The sequence below is a fragment of the Tympanuchus pallidicinctus genome, unplaced genomic scaffold (genome assembly GCF_026119805.1).
Source record: "Tympanuchus pallidicinctus isolate F22 unplaced genomic scaffold, pur_lepc_1.0 scaffold20, whole genome shotgun sequence".
NCBI lineage: Eukaryota > Metazoa > Chordata > Aves > Galliformes > Phasianidae > Tympanuchus > Tympanuchus pallidicinctus.
Window position 1 is genome coordinate 10,566,570 of NW_026294722.1, and position 26,220 is coordinate 10,592,789.

At 40.9% G+C, this 26,220-nt stretch overlaps 1 protein-coding gene across 5 annotated transcripts in view; it reads left to right on the top strand.

Moving 5' to 3' along the window:
* The window catches only part of PTPRT (protein tyrosine phosphatase receptor type T), a 421,250-nt gene that overhangs the window by 251,388 nt on the left and 143,642 nt on the right, over positions 1-26,220 (top strand). For all 5 annotated transcript variants that reach the window (XM_052684090.1, XM_052684093.1, XM_052684091.1 and 2 more), the window contains exons 8-9: positions 21,711-22,007; positions 24,646-24,755. In XM_052684090.1, the coding sequence (XP_052540050.1) occupies positions 21,711-22,007; positions 24,646-24,755 (407 nt within the window). The remainder of the gene's footprint in view (positions 1-21,710; positions 22,008-24,645; positions 24,756-26,220) is intronic.

Consider the following 26,220-nt stretch of genomic DNA (forward strand, 5'->3'; position numbering starts at 1 on the left):
GGAACGCTGCAGGTCCTGACTTAACTAAAATGCTGGCAATCAGCAGAAGTGCAGGCTTTTCTTATCAACTGATTTATTTATGTTTTTCTTTCTTTGTGCCATTTGAATTTAGAACTTTTTTCACGTTTACTCATGTGGCTTCCCAGATGTGACTTCTGGACCTACCAACCTTAGGAGTCTTGGATACACATAGAATCATAAAATCACAGAATGGCCTGGGCTGAAAAGGAGCACAATGCTCATCCAGTTTCAACCCCCTGCTCTGTGCAGGGTCGCCAACCAGCAGACCAGGCTGCCCAGAGCCACATCCAGCCTGGCCTTGAATGCCTGCAGGGATGGGGCATCTCATCTCGTGTTCCTCTTGAAAGTATGAAGAGATGTGAAGGGGAGAAACTGCATTTATGAACACACTGTTGTAATCTGCAGGTATCTTCAAGATGCTGCAAAGTTGGAAGGATTAGAAATTATAGTACTGCAAATGCTCAGGGAACTGGAAAGAGACGTGGGTTGTAAAGAGGTAATTAGACACACATGTTGTGCCTCTATTGGCCAACATCTGGGCAGAGAATGAAAAATAATAATTTATGCATTTGTAAACATTGAGAGGGAAGAAAAATTTGGGATGATACCGAGAATATGGCTATGAATAGTTGAATAAAGAAAGAAAAAGCAAACTAATTATTATAAACCTCAGTTTTGGGAAATGTATTAGAATTAGTAACCTCTGCCTGGGGCATTTAAGATTAGAACAGAAATTGCAGTGCCAGCTCATTTCCTACAGCATGCTTTACAAAGACAGGGGACATTATCTTAATGATCTGTGTTCCTGAGGCATATCTAATTTGAACTTCTTGTTCGTGTAAACATAATGTTTTTGAAAAGAGGATCGTTTATATTCTTCTGTCACTTTTTCTGATATCGAGTCTTGGATTTGAACACACGTACGAGCATTTGTATTGGCAGGTTAGAAGGATACTAGTTCAAAACTTGTTGCTTTGGGAACAGTGGTTGTCTTACAGAGCCTCTTGCATGGAAACGTAATGGATGTGGTGGATGATTTGAGCAGTGTGATGGCCCATGCCTTATTAACTTATAAGTTGTAAACTTATTCAGTTTACAACAGATTTTTAGTTAATAGGCCTTGAATAACAGGTGGCCAAAAAAAACAAAGCTAAGGAAAAGCTGTATTTAAGAGGAAATCAGTTGTAAAATAGTTTAGGGAATTCTGATCATGATGTGATTGATCTCATTGGGACTTGCTCGAAGAATTTCTGTCTTTAATCTTATTCTCTGTGGTACTATCCACACTATTGATCATACACATTGAAGGCCAATCACAGGTCAGTAGCTGCTAATTTACAAATGTGCCTTCAGTCTCCAGAACTCGTGAAACTCATTTGGATGCATTAGATAATGACCAAATCTGAGTGCCTTTAGACTGACTGAGAGAAATAGCCAGGGACCATAAAAAGCATCTGTGTCAGCATGTTGGTGTGCCCTTCTTTACACCACCGCTTGCATGTACTGCTTAAGGCCCCTTCTGATGAAGAAAGAATTAATGTATTCCTTCCTAACCCTGATTTGGTCGTGTTTCTGATGTAACAATCTCAGTACCATCTGCACAGCACCCAGCTAGGCTACAGAATTTTTCTATTACTCTGGGAGAAAAGTGAGGACTTTAGATCTGTTTCTTGTTTCAGTTGCTCTGTGTTTCAGTTGCTCCCAGCACAGCCCCCATTTACAGTGTTTAGTCTGTAGCACAATGTGTATACAAGTTCCTATAATGTGAATGCAAAGTAAACTGTAAAAGTAGGTGGAAATAAATGTGTTCAGCTTGCATTCAAATGCAAAGTTATTCAAGACAAATACTGTAGCACAAATTGTGTACAAGCAAGCCAATGCATTACTGTTTAGAAAGGGAGATCTCGATGCTTTTCTAACACTGCCTACCATGGCAGGGCAATTACACAGCAACTAACCACCCTCCCCCGAGCGCCTGTTCTGTGAGCCTGAGCATGTAATTGAAAAAGCCACAAGTACACTGAAGAGCCACCTGTTTCCTCTTAGGATTATTTAAGGATGTAAATATCTCACTTCAGAAAATCTTAAGAACACATGCAACTATTTGCTGATTCACAAACAATTTATCTCCAAGGTTACCTATGCTGGGAAAAAAAAGGATGTGCAGCAATTGTACTAAAACACAATCCAAAATGGTTCATAAGCAGCGAGGAAACCTCAGAAACATGACAGCAACTCACACTGTAGGGCTCATCCTGTGCTCCATCTCCAGCACAGGCATTTCGTTCCTGCCCTTCTCTTCCTTACGGAAAATGAAAGCCTTTCAAGATTGAAGATGCGTTAAGGGCACATTCCAGTTGGAAGAGCAGTCAGTGGTGGCTGATGGTGCCAGGGATGATCAACTTCCATTTCTTCTTGAGCAGGTTAAAGCAAAATGGATGCCCTCTGCACTGAGATCAAAGAGTGTTTTCAGTGTTGGCAGTGAAAACCCAAAGAGAGCAGCTGGTTTGAGAGGAGTTTGTCGGCAGACAATTGTACACACCAGGTCTGTGCTAAAGGGCAAACTTACATTTTTGACAAATGGGACCATTCTACTTTTGAATAACACTTCTGGAAGTGCCTTTTAAAAAGCTTCCTATCTTTTATAACCATTTGAGATTCTAAATAGGTCAATATAAGCACATCAGCTATGATTATCAGCTGACAAAAGCCTTGCTTGGAGTGGACAAAATGACCAGATACAGAACTCAGTCCGTGCTATTACATAAATGGAGAATGAACTAAAACAGAAGTTTACCAAAAATTCAAAGGCAACAAAAAAGCAATGTAGAAACGCTAAACAACTGCTGATATACTGATGGAAGGAATACCAAGGTTTGTTTTAATTTTTAGAATTCAATGGCAAATTCAGAACTTGGAGCAGCAAGAGGGGGGCTGCTCCACCAGGGCTGGGAGTGGGGAAGGATGGTGGGGCAGCCTCAGTAGGAGCAGCGGTGCAGCCCCCTGAGCATGGAGAGCTGAGCACAGCCGTGAGGCAGGCCTTGGGTCAAGGCAGAAAGTCAAACTGCTGTGAATAGGTTGGTCCACAGTGGTGAGGCACAGACATAGCTGCTGTGTGGGTCAGGCACAGAGCAGGGAGCAAGGCATGAGCATCATCGAGGGGGAGAAACCACTTCCCTGAGCTCCTTCCCAGATCTGCCAGACGCCAGTTGTGGGCAGATCTGAGGTTACAGCTGCTGGCAGCTGAGTGCTGGCACAGGCCCTGAGCTCCAGTAAGGAACTGGCACAAATCAAGCAGCACCTCTGCTTCCTATTCATAAAAATGCTCCTTCTGAGACTGATGCACAACAGAGAGAAACTCACAGTTCTGATATCTTTAATGTTTGTGGGTTATGTGTACTTAGCTTCAGCTTTTTTTCATCAGCATGAAGTACTCATCAAAGAAAACCCTTTTGATTCCCACTTGGTTAGTATTGCAGTTCTGTACTGGGAAAAGAAAGTTTTGAGATAGAAGTAGACAGTCACTAATGAATGAGAGTGATTTCCCTCTGTCTTAGCTATAGATGATTTCTGTGAGCACTGATATTCAGGTGTCAAATTTGATAAAGCCAGGCTTATTCTGTCATTCTGTGCTCCTGAACACAGCTGTTGTGGCACAAGTTCTTTCTCAGTGATTCCTGTCTTTATTAGGGGATAGATCATGCGTGCTGTGGCTGTGTGAGCCTCACTTTAGTACCAAGACAAGCTGAACCCAGAGATATTATTGGTATTCTCAGTAGCTGAGGCAGAATCCCCAACTCTTGCATAGTTCTGGGACTGGGAAGGAAGCAAATCCCCACAGATAGCCAGCATATATTCCTATATATTCTGATCCAGCAGCACGATGTTCCCAAACTGACTGACCTTTTGCGAGAGATTCAAATGAAAAAGGAATATCACATTACAGCAGTCTTTGTGTAAGGGTAAGTTGGAAACTTACAAGCGTGAAGTAGAATGGCTGTCCATAATAAAAATGATTTTGGGTTACTTCATCCATGCATATCATATCATGCGTATCTATGGGCCAAACGTTCTTTTCTGCTGAATATAGGTAGAAATTGAAGTCCAAGATATGTGAATGTTCCTTTTTCTCATGTTGTGGCTATTGATGAATAGCAGACCTAAGATTTTTTTAGTTTTATCCTGTACTCTGTTTAAAACTTAAGGGGTTGGAAAAGTAGGAAAGAGATTTGTATGCACACTGTAAGCAGAGCAGCTTCCAGCACGCCTCTGCTTCAGACGTGGGACGATGGGATGTGAGCTCCTCTTCTCATGTTCCCACCCTTCCTGATTAGCAGACCTGGATTAAAAAGGCTGGCTTCTTATCACAGTGACATACAAGACTGGAAATGCCAAAAATGTATTCTTATGTAAAGGCTGGTATTTCACTGATGAGCTAAGTAAGACTGATTTATGGTTATTTCTACCTGGGTATTAATTTCTGCTTATAATAGAAGCACCAGAATGTGTTCTGTCCACTGCTGCTGAATGCAGCTTTATTTCACGTCTCAAAGCCATCTCCCAGGAAGTTGGATTTGTCATATCTTGGATAGGAGGATTATCATCTCAAGAATATTAACCCTGTGGATGAACATTTCTTTTTCCCCATTTCTAGTTCTTTCCTCAGTACTTGTTCTGTCATGGTTGGTCTATGTGTTTACTGCATACCCACATTTTTTATTGCTCTCTGATGTTACTGTCTGTGGGTTTCAGGAACATCCTAAGGTGATTTTTAAATGACCTGTTGGACATGTAGCCCAGAAGAGCATGGGATCCAGCAGCAGTTCACAAACCAGAATTTATTGAGTTGATACATGCATTGCAGCATATGTGGCTATTGCAGCATATTTCAGTGGCTTCACTGTAAAGGTGCTCAAACCATGAATTTTAAAGCTCAGCTGGATACGTATATAGAAGGGAAGTAGGTAAGCATGCTTAATAGGTGACAGGCACGTTGCTTTGTCCTCTTGTGTCTGAAGATCAAAATCTTCTTAGAAGAAGGACTAGGAAGAGTCTGCTAAGAATCTTTCTCTGTAGGGTATCAGGTGGGTGTGTGGAGGAACTCTGCAGTGATGCATTCAGGGAGAGGTTTTCCCTTGCTTTGAACTTTTCCCAGAAGATCTCCAAAGCCTGTTGCAGTGTCAGTGCTTTTGTTCTGTGTTACTTTGCTTTACATATAAATTAAGTGATACTATTAATTAATAGTATTAATTGAAACGTTCTTACAGGGCATGTAAAAGATGATTTCACACAACAGCAGTGTTTCTTGAATCTTATTCTGTCTATTTGTCAGGTTGGAGGTGTATCTTGTGTCATTTGGAAGTGCCTGGTTTTATGAAGCTGAGCTGCAAAGGGACTGAAGCCCCCAACTTTGATGGCTTCCAGGAGTTTATTTAGCTTGTAGACCCAGTGCTGTGAAAAGGTTATTGCTTTGCTTCCTGTTCCTGGTCTGACACCCTGGGAGTTGTGGCTGGATGCATCGCCTCACTAACGAGGCAGCTCGTAGCTGGATGTGTTACTCAGAATGATGAGTTTATTCCTATCAAGTGCAAGTCTTGGTACAGTAATACTTTTAACAGAACCTATAGTTAGACATTTCAGCAGCTATCGGCACAGAAATCTCCTCATACAGCACTGTGCACAGTGAACTTTTTTTGGTGTGCCTGTGTAGCAGTTGTTATTGAAGCACATAAAGAGATTTATAATATACGATTGGTCTATAACTTAGAAACTGTTCCCAGGATTTATTTAAATGTTGTTCATTATCCCTTTTGTGCCCAGTCAATACATGCTGCCAAAATCATCTTAACTACATCAAAGTGCCATAGACTTAGTCACAGTCCCTGTATTTATAGCAGTTGTCATGGAGGTGGTTTGTGACATCAGAAAGCCATGGCAGTGTGACCCTAAAAATGTCCCATGATGACCAAAACAAGGCTATGGTGCTAGTTTTGAAGGAGGATATGAAGGGTGCATATGATTTGATGCATGAAAAGAAATAAAACCAGGCTCACCAGTGATAAGCTGTGGGACAAGACTGAGTTTTAGGGATTGTGTGATATTGAGATCCTTCAGACATTTCCATGAGTTATAGGGTGGGTACAGTGAAGCACATTTGAAATGTCTGCACACCAATGCACTCAGCAGGACAAAGTAGCCAGAGCAGCTGGAAGTCTTGGCTCTGTCCCATAGCTGCAGTATCATTGGCATAAGCAAAATGTGTTGGGAAGAGTCTGTGCCTGTTGTGTCATGATGAACAGTTACTGGCCCTTCATCAGCAACAGGCAGGGCAGATGTGGGAAAGGAAGTTACGTGTCATCTACCATAGGCCACCCCTCCAGGATGATGACACTGATGATTTGTTCTTTAGGGACCTAAGAGGTACCTGTGGATCAGGTGCTCTTGTCCTGTATCCAGGTCTGGGGCTCCCAGCACAAAACAGACAGGGAGCTGTTGGAGAGGGTCCAAAGGAGAGCCACAGAGATGAGCAGGGGACTGGAGCACTTCCCCTACAAAGACAGGCTGAGGGAGCTGGGCTTGTTCAGCCTGAAGAAAAGAAGACTGCAGGGTGACCTCACTGCAGCCTTTCTAAGGGGAGCCTACAAAGAGGAAGGGAATTAAATCTTTCCAAGGGTAGATAATGGCAGGACAAGGGGAAATGGTTTGAAGTTGGAGGAAAGATTTAGGTTGATGTCAGGGGGAAGTTCTTTACAGAGAGTGTTGAGGTGCTGGAACAGCTGCCCAGAGAGGCTGTGATGCCCCGTCCATCCCTGGAGGTGTTCAAGGCCAGGTTGGATAGGGCCCTGGGCAGCCTGGGCTGGTATGAAATGGGGAGGTTGGTGGCCCTGCGTGTGGCAGAGGGTTGGAGCTTCATGATCCTTGAGGTCCCTTTCAACCCAGGTCACTCTGTGATTCTGTGAATATAGGAGGACTACAGAGATGTTGTTTGCCACTATAGAGAGAGCATTTATATGACCAAACCTCAGGACTGGAGCTGGTCAGTAGAGTGGGGAACTAGAAAAAGGGCTTTTTAAAATATGTTAATAGGAAAAGGATCATTTGTAAATTTGGTCTTTTACTTGATGAGGATGGACACTTCTCTAGTGCACAGTGTACTGCTGCTTATTTCACCGACAAGTCTGTGTAGGTTTGTAAGTTACAATGTAAAGTTATTCTATGTTTTACTGTTTTCTGCTACTTTCTTTTCACATAACTTCTGAGTAAAATAATTCCTTTTGGCTGATTGATTCTGAAATTTGACTGTTGCATTCGAGGCATGGCATTTGAAAATGCATACTAATGGACTGTAAATGTGTTGCTGCAAGTTTTCAAGTGATTTTTTTAATGTAGAGGTGGAGCACTAATATCTCTTTGGGTAAAATCTATTGCTCCTAGAAACAATATTTTAAAGTTCAGTGGTATTCATGACTACATTCTCCTTGTAATTGCATCACTAAAAGAAAACCAGTCTGCTTTATATTCCAACCTTTTCTGAAATAGCTTTGCAGTGACTTCATTTTATGACAGCCTGTTGCAAAGAGACAAAATCAGTGCCAGAGCAGATGAGTAGCTCAACTTCAGTAAAAATCAAGCTGCAATGGCCCGAGTCTCCAGTACTCTATTTCTTTTTGTATTCAAAGTGGCATTCTGATCCATTCAATAGCTAAATGTGTTGCTACTGTGAGTAATTCAAAGGGCAGTTTTCCCCACTTCTATGTAGACAAGCATATATTGCACCCTAAGATAGTGCAGCTAGGTGCTGTGTCACAGTGCTGAATTATTTGTATTCTAAAATGGATACCACCTCTTAGAGCTAAATAAACGAATATTCATCAAAATGTAAATTGAGAAGTGCAAATATTTGTTTAAATTCACCGTATTATTGTGACACATGTACCCTTAGTTCCTGCTGTCAGTAGGTGTGTGGGTGCTACTGAAGTCACCCAGCTGATGAGTTATTAAAATTGAGGGTTGTGATTCCCAAGGGTGTGAGTTGAGCTGTGGTATTGCTGTCCATACGGTGGCCTTACCATATAGAGCACAGTAGCTGTACTGCTAGGTCACGAACCTATGTAATCATTCGTGTGGAATTTTAACTTTGGAGTATGTGGCTTTTTGTATTTGAGGATGGTAAGCCAGTTTCACATCTAACGAGTGCCGAGCAAAGCTCTCTTTGTGCAGCTGGAAGGGAGCACCATTTAATTCCTTGTTCCGTTCCCTCAGACAGGGGAGCGAGGTCCTGATTGCATTTGTTGCATTGGTTGCGATGTGCGTGGTAAACTAAAGTGGCATGAGCTTGTGTCCCACAGAGGATTGGCAGTTTAGAAAAGCATCTTTCTTTGTGCAAACAGAAGATGAAAAGCTTTTAGAGAAAAATGAGTGCAGACCAGCAAAACAACGTTTTCCTGATATCTTGACCACCGCCAATGCTTTAAGCTCCTGAATGGTACTGCGAGTAAGTTCTACACTGTGTTTGTGTTTGAGTGTGTAAGTGGTGATAAACTACTAATCGTATCAACAATTAGAAAGCAGCCCACCTGGTGAAGGGTGGTTGCATAACTTCTGCAGCCTGCTGTTTGCTCAAGGACGAATGATATAGAAAAGAATTTCTGGAATAATTAGAGAAAATGCAGATGAGAGCTCTGTGTCTGATAGTTACCCTCCATTGTTGCTCTCAGAGGGCTGCCTTGAAAATCAGATCTGTAATGGATATTATGCAGATTTAAAAGAAAAAATTGAAACATGCAACTTTTTTATCTGCTTTTGATGTTACATTCCACCTCTTTCATCTCAGAGGATAAAAGTAATTGAACAATAATCCCAGAGAGAGTAAAATACACAAATCAATAAACTGCTCTCACAGGAGAATTTTATTTTGATGAGTATACTGGTACCTCACACTTCCCCGAGCTGTTAGGTTTCCATTAGGTGGTCGTGTACTGTTTAATACAGCTGGCACTATCTGGGTTGGAGTACACAGACAACGAATAAGGCAGATACACTGAACATCACAAAGCAAGAACAGCCTTTTACATCCTTTGATTGATCTCCTAAACTTTAATTTAGAGCTGAGAGCTGGTCATTGTCTTTCTGTTTTTGTGTTCTTTGGGGAAGTGTAATGAATGTGAAGAGTTAGTGCTTCCATCAGATGCAGCGGTAATGAATGTAAGCAGTCGTTAGGCATGCTTGCTGTGCTGAGAATTTTCATGTCCTGACTGATGTGCAGAGGAATTGGGGCCCTTTGTACTCCTTTTCTCTGAGGTATTTTCCAGTGATCTTGGATTTTGTTTTTTTTTTCTACTTTGTTATTCTTAATTTGTTTACATGAATAATATGCATACTTGGTAAATATTGCAGAAGTGCCCTTCACTTTTGTGTGGGATGGTTTGATCGACTCATAGAAGAAAGGAATCCAGGATCTTTCAGTCCTAATATGAAAGCCAGCTGAACATCAGTTTTGCACATACAATTCTATGCTGGTCTGCATGACCTAATATGTTCATGCAGTTTTTGAGCTTAAGCCTATGTCTTCTGGAGGAAGCAACTCAAGCATCTCTAAGGCTAACTTTTCACTCTGATTTGTGGATTTTATTTTGTTGGGTTTTTTTGTTGGTTTGTTTGTTTGTTTTTAATGTTTTTCCTGTCAACGTGAAAACCCATCACAGCTGGGTTTTGTGTGATTGAGTTTGGATGAAATGGAAAAAAATTATAGCCTGCTGATATGCAGGAAGATGTTTAGAGATGGTAATGGGTAAGTTTTCAAAAGACTTCAGTTGTCTGGGTTCTTCTTAGCCCGTCCAAGGTTGAGTCCTGGATTAGAAATGAGAGGATCCTTACACCTGTGGAGAAAATGGTTTCCCTGCTGTGCTCAGGCGGTTTGGAGGAGAAATCTGCCAGATTTGATCTCTGAGCTGAGGAGCTGTGTTGGACAGTGGAGCTGGGATGTCTTTGGGAGTGAAGGAGGAGTGCATGAGCAAAGCCAGAGACTGAGACCCAGCGGCTGACAGGGCTACACCTGTGTACTGAAGGGGCTGGTTTGACTCTTTTCGTGTCCCCTGCTATCAGAAATGCTTAAAAGTGCCTTGAAGACCATGGGCACAGTGTGTGTGCATGTTTAATACAACATTCACATTGCACAAGCAACCCTAATTCCATCTGGTCCCAGCAAATGATTGCTTCACTTTGTAGCTGTAATGCTCTTGGATATTGAGTTTCACAGGAGATTTTCTGAAGATTAAGAGGGAAGAGAAAGTGGTTGTATCTGTAAGTCTGGAGAGAGAGCAGCTGAGTGGATGCCAGTTGGAAATCCCTGACATTTCTAATATTCTGCTGCTTGAGATAAATTACAACCATTCAGGGAGCAAATGCTAACACATATCCAGTAGGAATATTATTATTTTAATAATAAAGCAGTAACTATTTTTTCTCTGCCCTTCTTTATTGCACTCTGCTCTGAACAGAAGGAAATCATTAACAGCTGGAAGATAACTAAGCATCAAAGTGACTTTTTCAACACTTGTTTTAGGAAGGAATATTAGAAGAAAAAGAAATTAGGAACATGGCATTTTCTGTATATTAATTCAAGACTACATGAAGTGAACAGAAAGTGTTTTGCAGTAAATGCTGTTGGAACATGCAGAGCTGTGGTGCCAACGTGCAGCAGTGGTTATTGGAATTTTTCAGTGACATATTAACAGATCTTTGCTTAGAAACTTAACTTCCTTAACTCACTTCCAGCAAATGGATTTCCAGTCAGAATTGACATCCTTTCTCCTCTTTCCATTTCAAAATAAACTCTTTCAGGGCACAGTGGCACATTTTTGTGGAAATGGCTTTGCTGAGAAATGGAAAGGCAGGATCTGGACCAGTTCCCTGCACAAGCTTTGCAGTATCCCCAGAAAGTGTCGTGATCTTTATTTGGTGCCCAGAGCATTGCTTAAGCTAGTGAGGGGAAAACTAATCTCTTGCGCTTTCATTGGCAGCACTGTCTCATAGACTGATCCTAATGGGGTGGAAATGAGCTCAGCTGCCTAATTCTGTTAAAAACATAGGCTTTTTCACACATGAATGCTCATCTACTTCCTTCTAGCCTTGTCGTTAAAGCCATGGCAGCAAAGAATCAAGCCATAGTTGCTGAAAACAAAACACACTGCTTTTTTTTCCACTTCTTTCTTTCTTTCTTTCTTTCTTTCTTTCTTTCTTTCTTTCTTTCTTTCTTTCTTTCTTTCTTTCTTTCTTTCTTTCTTTCTTTCTTTCTTTCTTTCTTTCTTTCTTTCTTTCTTTCTTTCTTTCTTTCTTTCTTTCTTTCTTTCTTTCTTTCTTTCTTTCTTTCTTTCTTTCTTTCTTTCTTTTCTTTTCTTTTCTTTCTTTTCTTTTCTTTTCTTTTCTTTTCTTTTCTTTTCTTTTCTTTTCTTTTCTTTTCTTTTCTTTTCTTTTCTTTTCTTTTCTTTTCTTTTCTTTTCTTTTCTTTTCTTTTCTTTTCTTTTCTTTTCTTTTCTTTTCTTTTCTTTTCTTTTCTTTTCTTTTCTTTTCTTTTCTTTTCTTTGCATGCAGTAAGAAATGGCAAGTGCAAGGGGCTTCATTCACCCACAAAAATAAAACTTTACAGAATAAAGATCTTGAAGTTGACAAATGAGCTTTGGCCCAACCTCATGACTAACTAACTTGTTCATTAGCTTTGAAACTTTCAGTCGTGCCCCAAACATTGTTTCAGAACCAAAAACCAAGAGCTGTGCATCCCCATGACTGCACGTGGGTCCTCACAGCATGGCCTCCCTCCAGCTGTGGCAGCCTTCCCAAGGCTGGGCTGTATCACGGCGTTCGGTGCAGTAACAGTGCTCTTTGTTATGGGAAAGCTAGCTGATGGGGGATCAGTGAGTTATGAACAAAGTGAGAAGAGTGTAAATCTACTTCTGCCTTTCCACTGGCCTGCAGATGAGGACACGGCCAATTTCTGTCATGCGGACTGGCAGTTTTATGCCTCTCTACATTTAGGTCCATTAGAGTTGACCTTCCTGTGCTCATTAAAACCTCAAGTTTTTAGTTCCAAGACAAATGGACCAGTAAGGGACTTGGTAGAGAAGCTTAGAAACTGATCACCAGCATGATTTGTGTGGCTTTCAATCTTCATTACATCCCTCTGCTTTTTTCCTTTCTGAAGACTGCAGAGAGTTTCCTCGTGGCAAACTGTAGTTTCGTTCTCTGAGCAAGTGTGGCATCCTGGCATGGAGGGGGACTGCACGTGTGTGTGTGTAGCTTTATGCACAGGTTCATGCACAGACACAAAGGTCCGTATGTTCAGGTTTCACCTGTCTTATAAGCAGTGTCCTCTCTTAAGAGGCTCAGTAGTTTTTCTGAAGAACAAGTTTATCCATACAATATATCTGTGTTGTGCGTAAAGTCTGCACTGACATTCTGTAAGAGTAATTTTTTAGTGTCTCACCAATCGGTGGTGGTGAAGAAATGCTGGTCCTGCTCCTCACATCTGCTCTCTGCAACCTTTGCTCTCACTTCTTCCCAGGCCTCCTCCTTCTGTGAGCCCTTTTGCTTTACAGATCTGCCGGTCCGATGGCACTCAGAAAGGGCACTGATCCTGGCTCCCTGTCTGTGTTAAAGCTGTGGTGGTGTTGAAAGCAGATTGGGAAAAGTCTCAAAGGCAGAAATCTGGGCAATCCCATTGTAAAATCTACCTGGCTGCTGCGTTGCTGACCATGACCTGAGGAGTTACTTATTGATGCTGCTGCCTGGTGACATGCAAGGGAGCTGACAAAACTGAGTTAAAGCCAGAGAAGAGACATTGGCACTTTGTAATCAGTGCTGGATAGTTGGCACCTACAGGAAGGTGCTGAGAGAGATTTTGCTTTTGTCCCTCTTGTGAGCAGCTGTTGAAGCACACTAGGATTCTGGCTGTTGCACTGTAGCAAGTCTGGCTTATTAATTGAGTCAGAAAATCCAGAAGAATGGGAATGGCTCCTATTGGGAACATGGACATCTTTGAACAGAAATTTTACAGCCAGATAAGCTTAGGGATAAAGTTATTCTGCTTTATTTTTTGTAGGTTAAAAGTGCAACCATCACGTAGGAAATGAGCAATTACTGGGCTATTGATTTTTTTCAGAGCCAACTTTTATCCTTCTTCCACCATCCCAAGGGGCATCTATAGCAGTTTGAAATAAACGCTTGTTCAGATATGTACATTCACACAATAGTTATCCATCCATGGCAGTAATGACATTGCACTGCTGATTTCAACTTTCTATTGGAAGAAAGACATCAGCATGAAATTAGAATGAAACAGCTTCCCATATGTTGTATTTAAACCCTGTCTAAAATACACTGCAGACAACAGGCACAGGAATTTGAAAATCTCTTGGCCCAGTGAAAGGAATAACTGAGAAAATAAACAGGTTGGTATATTCTACTCTACCTGGATTTCCAACCACTCACTCCTGAGAACATCTCCTCCCTTTGTCTAGTTTAATTTCTATGGCTGTGTCAGTATCTCCTTTGTCCTACGTAATTATCCAATCTCAGCATTCTTAGCAATTGAAAATATACAGATTATTTATTTTATTTTTCTGCCAGTGTGCTGTATTGTGGGGAGAATATCACTAGAAATATCATTAAGCACAGAAATATCATCTAGTCATTATCATATGTGGATTTCTCAAATCTGGGTGCCTATTGCTGGTGAAAAAACGAGTTGTTGCTTCTCTTGAATCTTCAGAAGATGGGATGAGCTTCAAGTGGCTTTGGCAGCTAAGGTATCACCATAGCCCCCTCCAAGCCAGTGCTTCATCAGCTGGAGGCTCTTTTCACTAGGCTGACAAATAGACATGGAAAACTATTTTTCATAGTTTTTTATTTTTGAAAGGTTTCCTAAAGATCATGGAGAATTTTGGTTGCAGATTGCATGGACAGAAAAAGAAGCTGCAGATAGAAAATGTGAGAAGGCCTATCTGCAGGAGCAGTGCTTCTCTCTGCTGTTTAGAGTAATTCAACAGATCTATGGCTGCATAGAGGAAACCTCTCAAACATTTGTTTCCCTGCTATTTTGATTACCTCCTTTATTTTTATGGAGATAATTTATTCTTTGTCAGGAAGTGCCTTATACAGCATTGCAATCTTTTCCTCTTGTTCTGTTTGAAGCTAACAGCAGAGGTACACAGAGAAAGAGGTAATCAAATTAAATACATATGCATGTTAATAAAATTGCACAAATAAATTTTATTTATACGTAATAAAATAAACAGATTCATAGGAAAAAAAAACCACATTTTACTTCTGTTTGCCAAAGACCAAGTGGTTTACCTGCTTTGTAATTTTGCTTACATTAGCATATTTAATAATGCTTTTGCATTTAATCATCAAAATGCTCCATAATCCCCATTTTGTTCCCAGCCATGGAATAGCACCGCTAAGTGTTTCCATGATAGATGTTTTTAATAACGTCATAATTGCTCCTTATTGTTGTTTTAAATGATTATCTTTAAGTTTGTTAGGGAACAACAGTTTTTTTGGTACCAGAATAAGAAAGCTTTCTTTTTACCATTTCCAAATGGGAAAACACAATTTGGAACCTTGTGTTTTCTACAACGCAGAATTCAATTAAAATTTGCAACTGAAACAAAACCAAATTGATCAAAAAATGAAGAAGTGCTGGGACTTGCAGTGAAATGGTTGTGTTAACTGTTGCAAGAGCTCATTCCCTAGCTTAGCACAATGTCAGTGATCCAGGTTATTTCATAGCTCTTTTATAATGGATCAGCTGTGTGGCACTGCTCCTTCATTTCTCACAGAATGTCATCAGATGGCCTATTTTTGATCATCAGCTGTAATGACACCTATTTCTTTGTGACGTGGGGATGAGTTGATTGCACTTACTTCAACAAGCAGCTTGTTTGCTCCAAGGCCATTTTGCTGTATTAGGTCCCTTCCTTTTTTCTCTTTTTGTTTTCTCTGTTGAAACTCTTCTCTTAGAAGACACCTTTCTGTATAATTGTCTGCCTTCAGCTTTCTCTGCCCTGTCTTTGGAGCGGTGACACCTGAACCGTTTAAAAAGAAATTCCAATGAGGGAAAATTTCGTTAAGAAGGAAAGAATAAGGGCAAGAAAGGCTGAGGAGCTCTGCCTAATCAATGTTTTTATCTGTCATATCTGAAAGGGCATTTGTACCACATTCAGGCTGGGAAGGCATTGAAATATGATGGGCAGCATCTGTATGCTTTGTTATGCTCAGCAAAGAAACTCTGTCACCAAAAAGAAATGCGGTGCTTCAAGAATGCACAGAGCTCTGAAATGTCTGCCATAGGATGAGGATACAGAAGGTGTTTATAGAATAATTCGTCTGTCCGCATCTCTGAAGAGGTGTACAGCACTCACTGGTGTTGTCTGTTTGATCCTGAGCGGTCACACGTTTGAATTGGATAAAACATACCAGTATAAAACATACCTTTTGCTTTGCTTTATCTTGCTACATTATTTTGCTAGTAGGTATGTTTCCCTTGGCATGCTGCATCCTATGGATGTGTAAGGAGGAAGATGGAAAACAGGGAGTCAAGGTGAGATAGAGAGGGCTTCAGCCCTCATCTAATACCTGCACTCAAATCATTGCCGGACAAATTACTGTTTAGGTTTCCATCTGTGAAACAAAAAAGGTGTCTGTAGAACAGGTAGGAACCTACAAAAGAATCGTCCTGTTTTACTGTTAGTAGGAATGTTGTTGCTTTCACATGAAAAGTAGTTTGTCTCAATTTATTGTCAAAGTGAAATATTCTATGAAGTTCTCAAATCTAGAAAGGCTATTCTGTGATGCTACCAAATTTATTTGGTAAGTGAAGATGAATTTAAATACTTTCTGGACAAAAGAGAGAGGTCATAGCACCCAGGTAGCTGTGAGAGTAGAGTTTTGGTCTTACTATTAACTACCAATGCACGCAGGCATCTCCCTGTCTGTTAGAGAGCCTGTCTAGGAAGGAGCAGATGGATGTGGGCCTTATTAGGGCACCAGATGTTAATTGGGATCTGGTTGGAGTGACTGGCCGATGAGCTGAGGGGTGAGAGTATTGAGGGCAAGGCACTTTGACATACTTCCTTCTCTAGTTGATCAGGAAACAGCAGGACTCTCACCAAGCTGCTGCCCGATTTTCCTCCTTTTGTGCTTTCTCAGCCTCAGTCATCTACTGCTGGGAAACGATGTAATCAGTGGACTGCACTGCTAATAAACACCGCCTCTTTCCCTGTAGGGTCAGGAAATGCGGGCAGTGGGGCCTCAGAACATTTCCACTCAGTACTGTGCCCTTACTGATAGTAACAATGCCTTGCAATTAGGCCCCTGCAGCAAGTAGTTAACCTGAAGAGCAACAGCTGATTTTCTCTATTTAACTTCTCTGCTTAACCTTAGCTTCATCTTCAAACTCTGGTGCTTTGCCATTATGACTTTTATTCTTTGGTCTTCCATAGGTGGACAGAGATACAAAGCAGAGACAATTGCTATTAATAATCTAAATCAAGTTCTGCCCTTCTACAATCTCACCTCGAGTGAGATGACTCTAGTGAACAAAACAAGATCTGTAAAATTCAATAAGAAAATTACAGAAACAGCCATAAAAGTACACTTTCTGTGAAATGGTGATAGCAGGAGATGCAGTTTCTGAACAGTAGCAGTCACCAGTGGATCAAAAGCATCTGTTTACGTGGATCTGAATGATCTGCTGGAGTCTGTTTCCATCTTGGCCACTGGGCTATCACAGTTCAGCAAGACATTGAATGGTGGTTCCTGGCCAGCTACATCTTGCAGCATCCTACTGAAGTAAAGATAGGTGTGGAAGTGTTGGTGAGAAATACAGTATTAAAAAATACTGTTTGGTCCTTGATTTTGATGTAATTAATAGTTCAGTCAGGCTGAAAGGAAAATGAAGTGTTTGCACAGTGAAATCCCAGAGACTGTGATTTTCTTTGTACGGATTCAAGGCTAGTTTTAATAGATCAGTGACAGCTGTTTCATTGCTGCTGCCTGTTAAGAATTTTCATGGGTTTTCCAAGGTCTCAGTACATGTAGAAACTTCAGTATATGCAGGTTCCACTGATGTCTTAATATATATGATCCATCACTATTCAGATTGGGTCAGACTGTTTCTGTCTTGCTTTGGTAGTTTTTCTGTACAGCTGAAGTTGAGATCTATATTAGCAACTTCTCTTCAACTAGCCAAATAATAATTTCTAGTTTTCTCCTTGCTTTATTGGAAAGCTATAATTTTTGTATTCTATACAGAATTGGAGCAGTTTGTCCACTCTTCAGGTATTTCCAATAGTAGAAGATTATAGAGAATAGAATAGTTCTGTTGGAAAGAATGTACAGATATCATCTAGTTCAACTGACCTCTTCAGGGCTAACCAAAAAGTAAAGCATATTAATGAGGGCATGATCCAGTTTCCTCTTGATCACTGACAGCCCCCTTGCTGGGAGTCTTGTTGCAGTGTAGGGCAGTTTTTCTTCATGCCTGGTCTGACTCTCCCCAGCACTGCTTTGTGCCGTTCCCATCCTGCCACCAGTTCCCATGATCACAACTCAGCACCACCTTCTGCTCCCCCTCCTCCCCCTCCATCACTGCAGACAGCAGTGATGTTGCCACTCAGCCTCCTTTTCTCCAGACTGGACAGCCCACATGTCCTCAGTCTCTCCTACCTGGAATGTGTCTTCCAACCCTCTAAACATCTTTGTTATCCTCCTCTGGACTCTTTCAAGGACTTTGGCATCCTTTCCATATTGTGGAACCCAGAACTGCACACAGTTCTCAAAGTGAGGCCACATCAGTGCTAAATGCAGCAGGAGAAACACCTCTTTTGATGAGACAGCCATGCTGTGTTTAATGCAGCCCAAAATATGGTTTCCCCTCTAGGGCACACTCCTGGCACATGTTGAACCTGCTGCCACCAGCACCCCCAGATCTCCTTCTGCTAAGCTTTAGTTTACTCTTTTAGGGAAAATAAGTGATTGCACTATGAAAAGTAGTTTATGTTATACAGCAGACCCAGGGAAATGGGTACTACGGACCTTTTGAGACTAAGATTGAAAAAGAAGTATATGTACTTGCAAAGCTGAAGTGCAGGAGGAATTAAACTGGGAAAGTAGTAAGACTGCTGCCCTTTAAAAACAATACAGAATCTCATCTTTAACAATAAGTTTCAGTGGCTTAGGCTGTGGAGGAAATTGGTGTGGCAACAGGAAAACATTTTCAGAATTACATAGTCTTAGCTTCCAGGAAAAGGAGATTGAAAGATGAGATAAGGGTGCCAGAAGGAATATAAAGCTTTGCAGGTCTTGTGCTTCAATTTACTGATGTCATTCCAGCCTCATTTCTCCTTCTCTGAACCTAAGGTTTAAATAGTTTTTACTTATTTATACATTCCTCTTGGCTAAAGAATCTAGAAGGCCATTACATGCTAAACCTCTACACTTTTGGAATCTCCTGAGGATATGGGTATTTCTGAAACTTGCATCCCATTTCTGTTTTCATTGCAACACTCGAATCACTTCCCACCTCACTGCCACAACCCTACACCACTGGACTGATAAATTTCACATTTTAATGACATAAGCCTGAAAAACAATAGCTTTTGGGATAATGCAGGATATTCTGTGTTTGTGTAGTGGGGTCTCTGGACAATATCTGAAATCTGGAGTTTAGTTTCTTGCCTTATAATTCAAACCCACCTGCTGTTCATAGCCAGGTTACTCTACTAAAAACATTGTGCTGGGAAAAAAAAATAAATCAGGATATATCATAGAGCATTTATGATAAAATTACGGAGTTAGAATTTGAGATTGTTCAACATGGACCAGCTTGGGAGACTTAGTTTTGCGAAACTAAGAAATGAAAGGGCTAATGTGAACAGGGTGAGATAACTGGGAAATGCAGATAATCATCCGCAGCAAAGGTTTTGGACGTGCACTTTAATGAGCTGATGCTCAATCAGTCTCATTTCTTACTCACCAGTAGTCAACACACCTGACGACAATAAACCAAACACCCTCTCATTGCCCATTCATTCTATAACATGACGGACTTAAATAACTAATTTTAAAAATGCTATAACATTAGCATGGAGGTTAATTGCCATCTTCAGCTGCACCACTGCCAAGACATGACATTTTTGCAGTGTCTCAGTCCCAATCTGGTTTGGAGTCAGGAGTTGTTTACCTTGGAAGGCTCTGAAGGACATTCAGCTGGTTTTGGTTTTCTTTGAATGCTTCCAAAGCCAGGATTGTGCTAATTGTTACAGTTTCAGAGGCTGGAAGTTGTCACAGAAACATTATTTGGTTCAGCTTAATTACGTATACAATAAATCTACAGAAATGTTCTTTCTGTGGTCTTATAGTAAAGCAATGATCAACTGTTATGAATAAGTGTCCATATATACATGCATACAAACTCTCTGATTTCTAAATATATGTATATATATGTAAAGACACTGTGTGCTGGAGAATTTCCTTTAAGGTGTTTTCTGATTGCTAGAGAAATGACATGGCTTATCTGGAAACAGATTCAGTCACTAGATTTAGACCCCACATCCTTTAAAAACTGTCCTATTTCAAACGTGTATGTATGTGTTCAAGTAGTGCTCAAGCTGGGAGGAGCTGTTGGCTGTCCCAAAAGTGCACAGACCTTGCAGGGAGCTCTTGGCATACTGCTGCACTGGGCAGTCCCCAGGCAGACCCTCAGGTACCCAAATGGAGAGGCACAGACTGGTTTTGCTTTTTAAAAAAATTGCTTAGGTTTTTATTGTTATTATTTTGTGTTGTCCTTTTAAATTTGGCTATGGTCCACTGTTGAAACGAAAGTCCCAATGGAGCAACTGGAATAGACCTTCATGCTGCACTTTGGCCCTTCTTCCCATCCAAACCAAAGTCTTCTGCTTCTCCAAAGGAACAGCCGCCTCTGTAGCTTCATTAAATTTGTGGATGATGCTTAACTGGGAGGAGCACTGATTGCCTTGAGAGTACAGAGGCTCCAAAGTCTTGAGAGATTTGAGGGTAGTTTCTGTCTGCACAAAGAAGAGAAGTGCTGGGCTGTGCAGCTTGGACAACCCTGGCAGCCCCACGGAAAGGGACCTGAGGGTTGTGGCTGGCAGCAAGTTGTCCACGAGTCACAGTGTGCCCTGGCAGCCAGAAGGGCCAGCCGTCCCCTGGGGTGCATCAGGCCCAGTGCTGCTGGCCAGGCGAGGGAAGGGGTTGTCCTGCTGTGCTCTGGGTGCCACAACATAAGAAGGGCATAAAGCTATGAATAAACTCCTTGCTGCAGTGTGTTTTTTGTTTGCCCATTAGTAGATTGTTCACAGTAGGGATGTTGTGCTCCTTCAAGAATCAGTGGAAAGATTTTCTTCCACTTTTACTGTCTTCCAGAGTAGTGCAACTTCTATTTTGGAGTCCCAATAACTTTTTTTATTTCCATAAAAATGTTCCCTTATAATTTCAGCTTGTGAAAGGAACAGAATGGAAGAAGTGGGCAAAACACTAAATTGCAACATCTATCAAAATGTGTGGAATAATGTATTTTCTAATTATTTTTCTTAGATATATATTGAACAACAAAGCAAATGAGCTCGCCGAGTTGAAGAAATGTCAGATAAACAAACTTTGACACTTGTCGTGTTATTACCATCTGACATGTCTCAAACACTGATTTTACTAACTCATCTTTCATTCTTTATATCTGCATGAGTAACGACGCATGCATTTATATTTCATAAAAAGGGCAAAGTCTGTAGTCAAAGCTTCTGAGTTATGCTGTTAAAAATAAATTAAGGAACAGCAGGTGAAAATGATTCTTACACATGAATATTCAAACTTTACCTCAGACAGATACTGTAGAAAGAATAATACAGGATGATGAAACTTTGTTGAGACTAAAGCATTGATGTGCTCTGAAATAAAAGTGGCATAAGGTTGAGCTGGCTCACAAAATTTACTCAAAGAGGGGCATGGTCTGCTCGTGTATGCCATTGCCAAAACATCCAAGAGTGCCTCCCAGGAATTAAAAATGGAGGGAGCATCAGCACTAGGGCAGAGGATGTCTGGCAGTGTACGTCTTGGTTCTTGTACTCCTGTGCCTCAGTCAGAGCAGAGTGGGTTTGGGGCTTCAAGGAGGGTGCAGGAGTGTAATGGTGGTGAGAGACCTGAGCCTGTTCCTTCTCTTCTGACTGCTATTTTCTTGCATCACTTAGGTAGGTCTGCATTCACTGAGGTATTGGGAAGGAGTGTGTGTGTAAAAGTGAAGAAAGCGCAGCTTTAAGCTTCAGCTTTAAGCAGTACTTAAATCGTGCTGCCATTGTTGGGTTTGGTGACATTTCACAGGACTCAGAAGCATGACCTCTGTTCAGTGACAGGATCCTGTTCTATGACAGGATTTTCACTGATGGTTCAGCAGCTAGAATACATTAGTGGGTCAGACTTTAATTTCCCTTTGCCTTTGTTCCTTCTCTCAAAAACGTAATATCGCTTTTACATTGTAAAGGCAAGAGCACTCAGAATTGGGAGGGACCCAGATACTCTGGCAATATGGCAGGAGGCATATTAATGGTGGCCGATTCCTTTCAAAGTTGAATTAATCTGTTATTTCTCTTGTTATTTATTTTCTCTTTGCCTCACAGATCCTGTTCATGGACCACAGAATGTAGAAGTTGTTGATATCCGTTCCCGGCAGCTGACATTGCAGTGGGAGCCCTTTGGTTATGCGGTGACCCGCTGCCACAGCTACAATCTCACAGTCCAGTACCAGTATGTCTTTAACCAGCAAAAATTTGAGGCAGAGGAACTGATCCAAACATCTTCCCACTACACCTTGCGAGGTCTTCGGCCGTTCATGACCATCAGGCTGAGACTGGCCCTTTCTAATCCGGAAGGCAAAATGGAGAGTGAGGAGCTGGTTGTGCAGACTGAGGAGGATGGTAAGTTATGCTGGGTTTGCTTGCTAGCTTCTTTTTTTGTGAAGGCATTGAAATATTTTTGAACTGTAAATAACAGCATAATCTTCTGTCCCAGAAGACTTATAAATGGCTTCTCTGGACAGGATGTATGTTACGCAAGTTAAATTTGTAGGTATAAATAATTTCCATTTTACAGCAGTGTTCTTGAAAGGGCAGGACTCCCTGAAGTGTTTGGAAATGGCAAGCACCAGTTTGAGCAGTTACTGAACAGCAGTAGGTTTAATTCTGTAAAAGTTGTGTTCTGAACTACCCAGGACCTACAGAGCAGCTTCCTTTATCATATGGGCAAATATAATTCTGACATTAGTCTTTTCTTTTTTTTTTTTCTGGTTCCTTTACATCACAGTCCCCAAAGAGTTATAATGTCTTCCTTTCTAAAGTGTGTTTTTTCTTAATGCTGACCTTCTAGATGTAGCATTTTATATATGCCTCGGATGTTAAATTCTTCTGGTGCTAACTCTTCCATTCCGAGACAAAAGAACACTTTTCAAGAAGTACTGATGGAAAGCTTTAAAGTGTTATTATCCCATCTGAGCTATTTCAGACTAAGAACTCTCCTAAACTACAAGCTTCCATTCTGTCTAGTGTTAAAAAGAAATGTTCTTCCTCTGCCAGAGCAATAAGAAGTTGCTTTCCTAAGTTTCTCTCAGCTGAAAGTGATTCCAGACGTCTAATACATCATACAAGGGACTTAAGAGGATGGCAGATCTTTCTGAAAAAATGAGTGGGGTTTTTATCAGTCAGGCTTGGAAGTGTACTTAGTTATCTTTCACAGCATTAAAATTTTGCTTGGGTAGGTGGATTTTTAGGTGGCCTTGTAGCCATCTTGAAACATAAATCTTATGTTGTCCTTAACTAGGGAAATCAATCTTTCATATTGATAAAGGTGTGCAGCTCATAGCATCTTTATGCCGAGGTGCAATCTGGCTGTTTAGGTGGATGGAGCTTTGCTGTTGTGTAGGTGAAGGAGGACGCAGTATATTTCCTACTGAGTGTAACTGTCCTTTAGCACTGTGCCCAAATGATTCTGTTCTCAAACACTCTCCATCCTGTGTATCTGATGGAAGACAGGCAGATGGACAAGATTTAGCTTGTAAGCAAAATGTAAATACACAGCACTGCAGTCTTACAAATTAGCAGAGAGCACACTAAGCCTTTAAAAGAGAATTATTCGTGTCCTGCCTTGTCCACCTGTGTAATGCCTTGAGTTGTCATGTGCATATATCATCTGTAATGTTCCCAGGTGGAAAGCATGAGATAGGGAAGGCATTGTCCAAAGGAGCTGGAAGAGGAGCTGAAATTGCTCACTGCAAATAATTTTTGAAGGAGGCTACACTGCCTACGTTATTACTGATCCTCACAGTGTGTTTGAAGGGCAAATCCTGCTTCCTTGTGGATGTGCTACTCTTCCAACTCTCAAGCAGTTTGTTGATGCAGCAGTGTCAAGTTTGTTAATGACCCGATATTGGTGAACTTTTTCTAGATAAAACACAGCTCCACTGGAAATACAAGGATGTTGTATTCCAGAACAGTGAGAGAATTAAAGAAAGGCTACTCCCTGTAACTACACTTCTTGACATGGTGTGGGCATTGTGGACATTTCTGCAATGTTACAGTGATGATGAGATGGCCTGGGGAGTCTAAAGCACAGAAAAGAGACATTTAAATGATCAGAAGGTTGTATCAGAACTCAGACAAAAGGAACAGCGTGCCACCTCATCACTCTTCCACGTGGTAAGGACAGGCCTAGGTTATGTTCCTGCCTCAGTGAGTCAGAAGACTTCCATAAAAGCAGTGCAGACCAGCTGAGCGCAGCGCTGCCAGATGGAACAGTGAGCACTGCTGGTGCTCTCCTCTGGCCAATTTGCTGAGGTGGCTCAATGCCTCACTGCACTGCGCTGCAAGGACGTGCCATGAGGTTATCCAGTGGTGCAGCAATGCATGCAAGCGGGAAGATCTTCATGCACTGTTCTCTGAGAACTGCAAATATTACTGCTTACATTACCTTCTGTACATCAAGCTTTATCTGCAGAGTGTAAATTACTGTTATTTGCACTAATGCAAATAGGTGTGTTTGAGGTGAAGTTGAATTGGTTTCACTTGTTTAAGTTCTTTTTATTTAAAATATTTATTTTTTGCATCTTAATATATGAATAGAAGAGAAGCTTAGAAAAATATGAACATACTGCAATACTGGTTAAAAATAAATGCTTAATTTGGGGTAAAATTAAACATCTATTTTGTGATGTTGTATGGAAGCAGGAAGCATAAGTCTGTGTGTTTATGCAAGGAAAACTCTTACAGGTGGTTTAGTGGATAAACAAATAAATTCATTTTCTGTAGTTTTGGTTCCTTTTTAAGTACTCAAAGATTTTCTACTGTGGGATAAAGGCATACTGGAGCCAGCTTTGCATTGTCATGGATTCTGATTTTGTTTCTCACTTAGTGATTTTCTTTAATTACTATTATTTTTATTTTTTATTTTCAGCAATGAACTTTGCCTGATGGTCTCTTGGTGTCTTCAGATGTGTGTGGCAGCTGGAGCTTGTGGTAGCTTCTAACACAGCATTGTGTTTGCTATTTTTTTTTTCTTCTGTAGTTCCTGGACCTGTTCCCTTGGAATCCATCCAGGGAGGACCTTTTGAAGAGAAGATCTACGTTCAGTGGAAGCCTCCAAATGAGACAAATGGCATCATTACACTTTATGAGGTGAGGAGAACTGGCTTTTGTCAAACCACGTATGCCATAGGGCCTTTCTCATATGTGTTTAAGCCAGTCATGAGCTCTGGGAGATTTCAGAAAACACTATGGTAAGCCTGAATAAAATACATAAGAATATTTGAGATATTCTGCTGTTGTCACTGAAAAAGTGTTCCAGTTCAAGGCATGTGGGGACTGGGGGAAGGAATGCTTCACCAGTATTTGTGGCAAATTTTGCCAAGGGATAATCCTTTACTGGAGTCAGAAGTTGTGTTTTGTTGGTCATTGTGCAGTCACTTGGAAAAATCTCTGCAGATTGCAAAGGACCTGTCCTGAACTCAAGCAAACCCTTGGAATTTCATGGCTTTTGCAGGTATAATAGGCTATCCTCTGTATATGAGTGAGGAGTTACGCACTAAAGCAATCTGCATTTTTTAAGAAATTGGTCTGAATAGAATCAGTTGTGAATGCATTATTTTTCTGGCAGTGGACGTGACCTATAAAGGAACACATTTAAAGCAATCCTAGTCAAATGATGCAAAAATAACTCCTTTTAATTTTTAAAGAGGCAGTTTCCTTCTAAAATATTGCCTTGGGCTCAGCTCATTGAAAGGACTTCAGCAAACCAAGTAGCTTTTCTGGCAGAGCAGCTGCATAGAGATATTTTAATGCCTCCAGGGTAGTGATGCTTCATGACTGTGCCTTTGCCCCTCGAGTCATACCACTGCTCAAGTCTCAGTGAGGCACAAACAGATCTTTTGATCTTTTCTTTTCTGATAATGATTTTATGCACATTTGATAGCTGAAGCCAAAGAGAAGTCAAGGTGAATTCCAACTTTTCCCACTCCCCAAAAGGATAAAAGTCCATGCGTTAATACCAGGAGAACTGTAGTGTCTGAGGTTTGTCAAGAAATGCCAAAATTCATCCAGAGCATTCCCATTCTCCTTGACACCCTGGGAGAAGTCTATTGACATAAATGGAGTTGACCAGGTGGAGACAAAAATACAGATGAGCAGTTACCTATAATCTGGTGAGAGGCCAGAGTGCTTTCAGAGACATTGTCAGGATGTTGAACAAGCAAATACATGTGTTCGTTCTAAGTAACAGGAAACTTTGTATTTTAAATTGCTTAGTAAATAAAGCATAAGTATTTGCACAGAAATGTCTCATCCTGCTACCTGCAGTTGAAGTTTAATCTCCCTGGAAATACCAAGAAACCTCCAGTATTGCCCTGGTCATTGCATTTTTTGTATTGCTTGCTTAATTCCTAGCCTGCTATGGATACATAAACCTGAAAGTGAGTCTCTACAGGCATTATTTTAAGACTTCATGCTAAAGTAATTCCTCACTAGTAACATCCTTTAAAGCATTATTTTAGACAGGGTTTGGTCATTTATTTGTTATCAAAGCCTGATGCTGCTTTGACCTATTGGTTAAAAAGGAAGAAAAAGCTAGTAGTTAGTCTGTGATAGG